This window comes from Phodopus roborovskii, unplaced genomic scaffold (genome assembly GCF_943737965.1).
Source record: "Phodopus roborovskii unplaced genomic scaffold, PHOROB, whole genome shotgun sequence".
NCBI classification, from domain to species: Eukaryota; Metazoa; Chordata; class Mammalia; order Rodentia; family Cricetidae; genus Phodopus; species Phodopus roborovskii.
Genome location: NW_026126511.1, coordinates 57,794,011 through 57,805,097, shown reverse-complemented (window position 1 = coordinate 57,805,097; position 11,087 = coordinate 57,794,011). Strand labels below are relative to the sequence as shown.

The following is an 11,087-nucleotide window of genomic DNA, read 5'->3' as shown; positions in this document are numbered from 1 at the left end:
GTGTGATTCTAGACAGCCTCTTCCTTCCTGAGGCCCCAGGCTCCTCACCTGCAGACAGAGAAGTTTGGAGGAGATCCGATGTTTTTCTGTGTCCAGCAAACGGAGCCGGAACAGATACACGCTCAGCACATGTCAAATCCCATTCTTCTATGAAAATAACACACAGGATAGATACTGAAATTCCTCTTGTGCAGATGGGGAAACCATGGTACTGAAAGGAGAGGTAACTGGTTCAGGGTCAGACAGGCTGTAAGTCAGGGATGCAAACCGATACTCAACTGTTATGCAGTTTTGCTTCCTGGGCTGCAATTCTGTGGGAAAGAACTGGAATGTGGGGGTTCGCATCCTAACTGATTTCTCCCGGGTGTTCATCTTCTCCAGTGTTAGGGAGCCAGGAGTGGGGATGTGGAAGAGGAGAAAAGAGACAGAGTGATGGATCAAGAGCTAAGGGACCACAGATATGGCAGAGCCACCAGAAAATCAGCTGGCAAAAGACCTTCCCAGCCTTAACGCAAGAGTGCAGGCCTAGGGTTGATGGGCCTGGCACTGGAACTGTGTAGTGCTGAACCCCAGAATTCTTCAAGACAGTCTGCAGAGGCTGCTGCAGGACCTGGCATGCACAGTGGTGGTACCAACCAAGCTCTGCTGGAGGGTGTGATGGAGAGAGCTGAGGGCAGCATTTGCTAGGTATTATTTACTAGCAAATGCTAGGCAGTATTTACAAGGTGTTTATGTGGACAGGGAGACAAGAACATGTGGACCTAGGGACACTCAGGGTCTTCTATGAGTATAAGCACGCCCTTCCGCCAGGCCCAGGCCCAGCCCCAGCCCCAGCCCCAGCGAACAGCTTCAGCATCAAGTCACACTGCCGTTTATTCAGCCACAGAATCTTTATGGTCCCGACCTTCCCAGCTACTGGCTGCCATTGTCCATGATCCCTCTTTTAGGCATGGCCTGTTCAGGACTCTGGGGACCAAGGAGGGTGGGGGTCCTCAGGGTCTGGTATCCACAGTCCGCCAGGCTCAGCTGCAGCCCCCCACACCCTTGATAAGGCTGGCAGCCTCAGGGATCTGGCGGAAGAGGTTGCGAAGGGTGTCTAGCTCCTGGGTGAGCTGCTCCACACGGCTGCGCAGGCGCTCATTTTCAGCCATGTACTCCAACACCTTCTGCTGTGTCTCCATAATGCGCCTCTTGGCCTTGTCCCGGCTCTTGCGCACTGCAATGTTGTTGCGTTCGCGACGCAGCCGGTACTCGAGGCTATCTTTGTTCACTGCCTTCTTGCCCTTGTGTGAGGGCCCAGCTGGGGATGGTGCCTTGAGAAGCGGGCTGCAGGGAGGGGCTGCAGCAGCCACAGGGGCCTGGAGGGTAAGTCAGAGAGACAGAGAAGTGAGGGTCCACCAGCACGCAGAATAGAGGCTGAGCAGGAATTCCAGCCCCAAGGGCATACTCGGGGCCTCCAAGGAACAGAGGGTTCCCAGGCAGCTCCCATCTCCCAGTCATTGCCCTGTCACTGTGAAAGACCGCAAAACCAGATGTACTGGGTCCTTGGTCTGAGACCAAAGCTGTCTTTTCATGCTCTCATATTCTCTGAGGACACTTTCCTTTGGTTTGTCTGTTGTAAGTCTCCTGTTCTACAATTCTACAATCAGCAGTATTTCCTCTTCCAGAAGCAGACAGCCGAGAAGCAAGAGAAGGGGTAGTGGACCGAAGGGAAGCTGGTCTAGCCCAAGACCAGGGCAAGGCTGCTACCACAAGGTCTTCAAGACACAGTAGAGCTCAGAGAAGTGAATTCAGAGTAGGCGAGCGAGGCCGTGGAGTGGGCCGTTTTCAGAGGAGCACCAAATACAGACTTATTGGGTAAGCCCCATGCCAGAGTTCCCTCATCCAACCACCTTGCTCCAACCCGGGGAGGAAACAAGGGAGAGCGGTCTTGGGTCTTACCTTGAGGACGCGTAGGGGCTGGCCAGGTGCTGCCAGGGCCGGGGGAAGGTGCACCGCTGTCTGCCCACAGTGTGCCACTTGGTACTGCAGGGGATTGTAGCCGCCTCGGCTGGTGCCTCGGGTACCCTCTGGCCCACGAGGCTCTTCCTTCACCGCCACAGCCCTGGGGTCGTAGCTCCCTGGGTTACCATAAATGCCAGGCCCCAAAGCCTTCCTATCTTGGCCAAATGTATGTGAGGGATAAGCAAATGGCCTAGGGTCAGCCGGCAGGTAGTGGGGGAACGAAGGAGTTCCTGGGCCCTTAAGGTTTCGGGCTTCAGGTGCTGGCTTCATGGCAAAGAGGTCAGAAAGTAACTGTTCTTCCCCAGACTCGATGTAGGCAGAGAGGTCGATGGAGGCCTCATGCTCACACATGTCCCCCAGCTCCCCGGGCCCAGCTCGACCCCCTGAGAACTCGAGTGGCTGCTGGCCACCCCGAGGCTCACACTCATAGTAGGTCCCGTGGGACATAGCCGTCCCGCCCCCTTGGCTCCCCGCCCCTGGGTTCTGTGCTGGGGCACTCCTTGGGATGCTCAGCCTGCCCTCTCTTGATCTCCCCCAGTCCTAGAGTTGCCCTAAGTCTGACCTCTCTGGTCTTTTCTGTCCCCCACTCCTATGTGGCTTCTCTCCTCCTCCTCTGCTTCCTTGTCCTTCTGTAGTCAGAGCCTCTCCTTTCTTCCCTTTTCCCCTCTCTCCTTGGTGTGAGTCAGGGAGGGGCAGGGCACACCCCAGAGGGAGGGGTGCTTAGCAGTTAGGGCTCTTTGGTGAGGCCTCAGCCACAGTCCAGAAGTTGCTGCTTGGGAAAATGTCCTTCTTGTCCTGTTAGCTCAAGGGATTCCAACCCCTTGTCCAGGGTAGCTCCTCTGAGTGTCAGTCTTCCTCCAGCTTCCAGAAAGATCTGTGCAGAGTAAGGCACCAAGCCATAGGCAGTAGAGAAAGCACTCCTCCAGTGCCAACTTGGTCTAAACTCCTCCCTTGACCCATCTTCCTCCCTGTCCCCCCAAGTCCTGAACTCCACCTACCCTGGAGTAAGTCAGTTCCTTCTGTAGCCCCACCTCCCACAGCATTCTCCTGGGTGTAGGCCATCATTGTGTGAGGGTTCTGGGAAGTCGTCATAGGTTCTAGGACCAAGCCTCCCCTGGCCCTAGCACAGGGTATGCTCATTTGCTAGTTTTGAGACAGGGCCTCTCTATGTAGTTCATGCTGGCCTCGAACTCACAGAGGTCTGCCTGACCTTGCCTCCAGAGTGCGGCTTTATTAAAGGTCTTTGGCTGGGTCTTTGTTCAGGGCTTGTGTATATGTTTCCCATCCTGGCTACCTCTGGCAGCCTACCATAGGCTGCCTGGACATGGCTGAGGTTTCTGGTCAGGACATGGGCCCTGAACCTCAGGCCCAGGCAGGCTGCTGCCCCAGAAAGGACAGACAAGATCCAATGGAGGCTGGGTGGCGCCGCCTTCAGTGAAAGAGGCTCAGACTGACCCTACCTCACACTGACTGGAGGCTCCGCCTCCTACTTCCTGTGCTCTGGGGAGCGAGCATTCAGGCTCTGGAGCTCACTGCAGCTTTGTTTGCTGTCTTTCCTTCTTCGTGACTGTTTTCTGACCTTTAGTGTGTGTTTCTCTGGTCCACTTCCTCTTGCAAACTTGAGAAGCCTTCTCTCTTGTCCTCACCTCTTCCTGAGGCTGCCTCTGGGTCCATAGGAGAAGCCCATAGCAGCCTGACTGTCCTCCATCAATGTACGAATCCCCAACTTTTCTTTTCCTTTGGGAATGCCCTGCTCCCTCCAGTCAGAGGTATCTGCTGGCTCTGCTTTTACTTCAGGCAGGGCTCTAGGTTTAGTGGCAAGGAAACACGTAGAGATGAGAAATGTGTTACTTTTCTTCCTTCTTTCTTTTTAAAATTAATTAATTAACTAATTAATTAGTTATTTTAGACAGGGTTTCTCTGTGTAGCCTTGGCTGCCCTGGAACTTGCTCTGTAGACCAGGCTGGCCTCAAACTCACAGAGATCTGCCTGCCTCTGCCTCCTGAGTGCTGGGATTAAAGGCATGAGCTACCACTGCTGTCTCCTTTTTATTTTCTTAGTCTGAGGCTCCCTATTTGCCTAGACTGGCTTTGAACTCTCAGTCTGCTGAGTTGACAGGTGGGTCATCACGCTTTCCTGGCTCTTTTATTACTAATATGCTTTGGGGAGAGGTACAGCATTTTTTTTAATGACTTTTTATTATTGTATATGTGTGTGTGCACATATGGGTATGTGCACACTTTGGGGTGCTCAGAAGATATCAGAAAGGTATCTGGCTTCTCAGGCAAACCAGAGATGTTACATCTCCTGGAGCTGAAATTACAGGCAGTTGTGAGGCACCCAATATGGGTGTTTGGAGTCAAACTCAGGTCCTCCGGGAGAGCAGTAAGTGCTCTTAACCATTGAACTACCTCTCCTGCCCTAAGAACGGAGCACTTTCTAAGTTGAGTATTCCAAAGGCTAGGTAACTGTGAGGGGTTACAACGGGAGTAAGCTTAGATAGCATACATATATCATTGAACACTAAAATAAAACTGCAAATGTAACTTTCTCATAAGTCAGACATTGTATCTTTGATAGAACCCTCCATCCCATCCTCTCTAATGCCACAATTTGCCCCACATGCTCTGAGCACAGCCTGAAGTATGGCCAAATATGCTTCCTCCAAAAGCTCTGGCCGAACAGGATGAGAGCCACTCGTATCCTAGACACAGAGCACCGGAAGTGGAGGGGATAATTTCTGCTCTTCGTTCCACAGGTCTCTGCCAAATAGCAAAGCTAAGAGATTTCAGATTGGTGACCTGTCGCTATTGGCCACTAGGTGACAGTATTGGTTCCTAAATTCTATACTTTCGGTACTGCAAGGGCTTGGAACCAGGTGGACAGAAGGGGGCAGCCTTTCTCAACCCTGACACCAGCCCAGAAAGCTCAGCTCTGGGAAGCAGGAAGAGGAGGTAGAATTGGGGACTTGAGTCAGATTGCAGATGGGGTGGGATAGGCTAGGGGATTGGTGCCAGAACCTGTCTCAAAGAGAAATTCTGTCCCCCTCCTTGACTGTGGAATAACGATAATGGGTTGGCCTGGTGTCGTCTGATAAATTAATGCTTTTTTTCAATCGATGGAGAGTGCACTTTTTCACGCTGATCATTTTTGCTTTGAGCTAAGTGGGGGAGGCAAAGCAGTATTTTTATCCCAATTTCATCGACAAGGAAAATAAGGAGGAGAGGCTGAACTATACACGAGCACAGGAGGATGTCTTGTTGATCTCGGAAAGGGCTGCAGGCTTGTTCTTGAAATGGTCCTGGGTCCAGAGGGATGGAGTGGGTGTTGTTATATGACTCAGGGAATCTTCTTCCACCAAGCTGGCTGCCAGGAGCAGGGGGAGAGCTTCAAGGAAGGGCCAAATTCCCCGCGGGAGGTGTACAGATACAGCCAGCAGGAAATGAGGAGGTCTGCAGCTTATGTCCCAGTGAAATAAGCCATGCAGGTGTCAGGACTGAAGGAGCTGGTGCTGCCTGTAGGCTGATAGCACCGTTTCCTAGTAACTGAGGGGTGGGTCTAGATAGGGAAGCCCAAGAGGGGGGCTGGGAAAGGAGGGAGTGAGGTGGGAAGGCAGAGCCACTGAAGACTGGGAGGTCCTTACTGGGGGAAGGGGCGCTTCCAAGCTCAGCGGGATCATTTTCCTGTTGCTACCGCAGTTGCTACTGTTTGCATTAACTAAAACAATGGGTGTATGTTATCTCAGTGACTTGTGACAGGACTCTCTCCAGGACTCCTCTGAGGCTTCCCCATAGGACTGTGAAGTCTCAAAGGAAAATGGGCTCAATCTGGTCTCTGTCACTCACCAGCTCTCTGACCCTAGCCAAGCTACTAATCGTTTTATAAAATGGCAGTAGTAATGCCTGCCTCACAAGATTGTTTAAACTTTGGAAGTGATGGCGTGTGTAAAGCCACAGACTCAGCGACTGAAAGCCGTCTCCTTCCTTTTTCCTGACCCCTCCACTGCTTTTACTCTGTCTCTGCAGCACAGGCTCCTGTGGCCTTGGTAGTTACATTGACAAGCATTTAAAAAATCTGGGTTTTAAATAGCAGAAAACCCATGCGGGTGTGGTGGTGCATGCTTCTAATTCCAGCATTTGGAGAGGCAGAAGCAGGTGGATCTCTATGAATTTGAGGCCAGCTTTGTTTTCATAGTGAATCTCAGGCCAGTCTAGGCTACATAGAGAGAAAACCCGGTCTCAAAAAGCCAAAGCAGCAACAATAACAAAGCCAAATAAGTTTGTATTTGTTTAACATTTATTTATTATTATTATTATAATTTTGAGATAGGGTTTCGTTGTGTAGCCTTAGCTGTATTGGGGTTCACTCTGTAGACCAGGCTTGCCTCGAACTAACAGAGATCCACCTGCTTCTACCTCTTGAGTACTGGGATTAAAGCAGTGTGCCATACCACCTGTTTACATTTATTTATTTTTAAATGTTTGCTTTGGTTTCTCTTTAGTGTTTCATTTTATTTTATGCATATGGGTCTTTTGCCTGCATCTGTCTATGCACTTCATGTGTGTAGTGCCTGTGGAGGCCAGAAGAAGGCTGTGGATCCCTTAGGAGTGAAGTTACAGAGGGTTGTGAGCTCCCATGAGGGTGCTGGAAATCAAACACCAGACATTAACAGCATTTAATAGTATTTCATAGCAGTTTTTAAATAAACATTTCAATTTAAATTCAAGACTTTAATCTATAAACTATTTATTTTGTCTTTGTTTTGAGGCAGAGTCTCTCTACATGTCCTTGCTGGCCTGAAACTTACTATATGGGCCAGACTGACCTTGAATTCACAAAAATCTGTCTGTCTTTTGCCTTCTGACTGCTGGGATTAAAGGTGTGCGCCATTATAACTGACCACCTTTTTATTTAACAGAGCAGATCTTCAGAGTATTTCTAGATGAGAAAGTAGTAAATGATTGTTGTGGGTAATTAAATACTTTGTTACTTTGTTTAAATGAAATTTAAGGCATTATTGACAGATGTTAATGCACTGTTTCAAGTGTTTGTCATGGCTCAAAGCACTGTCTGTAAGCACTGTCTGTTAATATAATGAGTCATAACCTGCATATGTCAGGTTAACATCAGCGGTAGATAATATGTAAGCTACATGGACAACATTTCCTTGTGAAACAGATATATGCTTGGTACTGCCTGCCTACAGGTCCACCATCTAGAGGTGGTCTGTGGTATGGCGGTGTGCTAGGTACCTCCTGTCAAATGAGGTGAGGACAATGAGTTGAGTGAGATGGTTCTACACTGGTGGATAATAAGACCTCTCTCTCTCTCTCTCTCTCTCTCTCTCTCTCTCTCTCTCTCTCTTCTGAGACAGGGTTTCTCTGTGTATCTCTGGCTGTCCTGAAACTCACTTTGTTGACCAGGCTGGCCTCGAACTCATAGAGATCCACCTGTCTCTGCCTCCCAAGTGCTGGGATTAAAGGCGTGCGCCACCACTGCCTGGCTTATATCTCTGTTAATTTTTTGAGATTATAATGACATCATTTTCCTCCTTCCCCTTCCTCTGCCCAACACTTCCCATACACCTTTCCCTTGCTCTCATTCAAACTCATAGCCTCTTTTTTCTTTTTTTATTTGTTGATCTATATATCCCTACATGAATACAACCTACTTAGCCTGTACAATGTTATTTGCATGTATGTATTTTAAGGGCTGACCATTTGTTATCAGATAACCATTGTTGTGCTCTTCTCTGGGGAAGACTGTTTCTCCACTTCTCAGCCTGTCTTGGTTGCTTGTAGTTCTTTTGTCTAGGGTTGAAACTTCATGAGCTTCCCCTGCCTTGTTAGCATGTCTATTGGGGTCATCCTTATTCAGGTCATGTTTAGACAGCCATGTTGGTGAGACTTGATGGGTGCAGTCTCTGAGACATTTCTAGGAGACAAATTCTCATAGCAAACTTCGTGTTTCTCTGGCTCATACAATCTTTCCAGCCTCAGTCTTCCACAGTGATCCCTGAATCTTAGGTGCAGGAATTATATTGTAGAAGTAGCAGTTGGAACTGGGCTTCAGAAGTCCTCAGTTTGATTGGTTGTGTTTTTTCTGTAATGTCTTATAAAGAAAAGTTTCTCTGATGGAGAGGAAGGTATAGGGGGACAAATATTTAGAAGGTAGTTAAGGATTATACTGATTTAGTAAAGTGGTTGTTGTAGGTTCTTCTCCAAGATCCACAACTCCACTAGTCCCTGATAGCTGGCTAAGTCTCCAATATCAGGAATGATTTCTCTCTTGTTGAGTGGGAATTACTTTTTCTTTTTAGACTTTTAAATTTGATCTTATGTATCTAGGTGTTTTGCTTACATGCATGTATGTGTACCATGTATGTACCTGGTGTCAATGAAGGTCAGAAGAGGGGTCTGATCCCTTGGAATTGGAATTAGGGGTGGCTGAGCAACCATATGGGTGCTGGAAACTGAACCTAGGTTCTCTGCAAGATTAAGTGCTCTTAACTACTGAGGCATCTCTTTGTCCTACATTTATTTTAGAGAGAGTTAACGTCCCTCTAAATTGTCAGGCTTGGTGGTAAGTACCTTTATCATTGGAGTCATTTCACTGGCTCTAGTTTTACCTTTTTAAAAAACCAAACAAACAAGCAAAAACAGGAGCTCATGTAGCCTAGGCTGGCCCCAAATTCACTATGAGCTGAAAATGACTTTGAACTCATTGATCCTCCTGCAGCTCTCTTCCAAGTAGGATTATAAGCATGTGCCACCATGCTTATCACCATCTTGACAACCTTTTTTTTTTCTTTTTTAGAAGTAGGGTTTCTCTGTGTAGCCCTGGATATTCTGAAATTCACACTGTAGACCAGGCTGGCCTTGAACTCATGAACATCTGCCTGCCTCTGCCTCACCAGTGCTGGGACTAAAGGTGTGTGCCACCATCACCCAGCTTTGACAGCTTTTTAAATTTTATTTTTCCAAACGCATTTTGAGCACAAAAGCACCAGGTAGTGTACAGGCTCTGGAAATAGTTTCACCAGACCCTGCCAAGGGAATCTCATGGTCCAGACTGGGAGCCCCACAGGGAGGTGGTGTTAATATGCAGTGGATGGACAGAGAGATGGGCCAACTACATTTACGTTTGTGAGTCACGTTCATGCCCACTACTCTCAGAGGCCAGAGAAGGTGCTAGATCTCCTAGAATAGGAGCTATAGTTGCCATATGTGAGCTGGGAATTGAACTTTTGTCTTCTGGAAGAGCAACTGGTGCTTTTAACTGCTGTGCCATCTCTCCAGCCTGCACTTTAAACTTTTGATTCAATTTCCAAATGCTAGGATTCAACCACCATGCCCTTCCTTCCTTCCTTTCTTCCTCCCCCTCCTTCCCTTCTTTTCTTTCTCATTTATTTATTTGTTTGTTTGTTTATTTATTTATTTCCTTTCCCGTGGTGGTACCTGGGATTGAATCCAGGGGCCTCATGCATGCTTGACAAGCATTTTACCAACTGGGCTACACCCCCAGCTCCATTTTGCTCTTTGAGAATAGACTGAGATACTTTGTTTTAATCTTTCCTATCTATGATGGTGACTGTTTTAATTTAAAAAGCAGTGTGAAAGAGAAAGATGCCTCTGAGAATGACAAGTTTTCAGACTGTCTGTAGTAAAGACAGCCTCAAGCAGGAGTTTGATACCAGGCTAAGACTTGGAGTGGAGGTGCCTGTGCCTCGGTTTCCCAGATAGTGAAGGGCAGTGTCTCCTTCTCCCCACAGGTCCTGGGTCTGCCAGCAGAGCTGGCTCTGGAATAAAGGTGACCCAGGAGAGGCTGCTGGAAGGCTGCCTGGAGAGGAGGGCAGAAGCAAGGACTAGGTCCAGTCCCATCAACTTTTCAAAGCACTAAGAGATCCCTAGCTGCCCAGGAACTTGCTACAGAGATCAGCTAGCCTTTGCCTCTTGAGTGCTGGAATTAGAAGCACATGCTACCATGACTGGCAAATATGCTGTTTTTTTTTTTTTTTTTTTTTTTTTTTTTTTAATGAATTCTAAAAAACATTTTGAGGGGCTAACTTTAACTCAAGTTAGATCCCTGAAACCCACATGGTGGGAAGAGAGAACCAACTCCTGCAAGATGTTTGCTGACCTCCATACCTCTGCTGGCACGCACGCACGCACACATATACACATACACACACATAAAAACAAATCTCCAAGTAAGCACATAAGGTGACCTTAACTCCTCCTTTTGCCTAGTCCTGGCCCAGGAGTCACCTTTATCTTCCTCCTAGCAACTACGCTCGAAGGTGTTTCTGCTTAGCTGGGTGAACAAGCCTCACCTTCCAACAGGCTCCCTGGACCCCCTGGGGCTCTCTCCACAGTGCACAAAGCCTTTACTGCCAGATTTGAGGCATCATCACCATTTTTGCCTGGTGCTGTTCCCTGGCCTAGATGTCAATGTTGGAGAGTGACAACCTCTACTTTCTACTTTTCAGAATTTCAGGATGGTACAGAGTGGGAACTCAGCAACCCTTCAGGACTCCACAGAGGTAGTTGTCAGAGGGCAGGCTCTGTGTCCCTGGCCCAGCTCAAAGATATGGCAATCAAGGCTTTTAGGAATGAAGGTCTGGAGGAACCTGGCAACCAAAGACGTCTGGATTAACTAAAAATATCCACTGACTTTGATTCAGAAGTCATCTGATTTTTTTCTTTTTCTTTTAAAGATTTATTTATTTATTATGTATACAGTGTTCTGACTACATGTATCCCTGCACACCAGAAGAAGGCACAGTTCTCCTTATAGATGTTGTGAGCCACCATGTGGTTGCTGGGAATTGAGCTCAGGACCTTTGGAAGAGCAGCCAGTGTTCTTCACTGCTGAGCCTACTCTCCAGCAGTTCCTCCCCCACTTTTTCTTTTCTTTTTTGAGACAGGGTTTCCCTGTGTAACAGCCCTGGCTGTCCTGGAACTCCCTCTGTAGACCAGGCTGGCCTCGAACTCAGAGATCTGCCTGCCTCAGCCTCCTAAGTGCTGGGACTAAAGGCGTGCACCACCACCGCCTGGTGGTCATCTGCTTGTTTACATCATCAC

General features: G+C 48.2%; 1 protein-coding gene across 1 annotated transcript; it reads right to left on the bottom strand.

Moving 5' to 3' along the window:
• Positions 1-855: 855 nt before the first annotated feature.
• Cebpe (CCAAT enhancer binding protein epsilon) lies at positions 856-2,958 on the bottom strand. Its single transcript, XM_051195791.1, has 2 exons — positions 1,942-2,958; positions 856-1,358 (listed from the first exon to the last, which is right to left on the bottom strand). Exons 1-2 carry the CDS (start codon positions 2,449-2,451, stop codon positions 1,023-1,025), a joined length of 846 nt encoding a protein of 281 aa, XP_051051748.1. The 5' UTR covers positions 2,452-2,958; the 3' UTR covers positions 856-1,022.
• Between the last annotated feature and the right edge of the window lie 8,129 nt (positions 2,959-11,087).

Coding starts and splice junctions, on each gene's coding strand:
- Cebpe (XM_051195791.1), bottom strand. CDS start 2,451: ATGTCCCACGGGACCTACTATGAGTGTGAGCCTCGGGGTGGCCAGCAG. Junction 1,359..1,941: donor AGCCCCTACGCGTCCTCAAG/GTAAGACCCAAG, acceptor CTTACCCTCCAG/GCCCCTGTGGCTGCTGCAGC.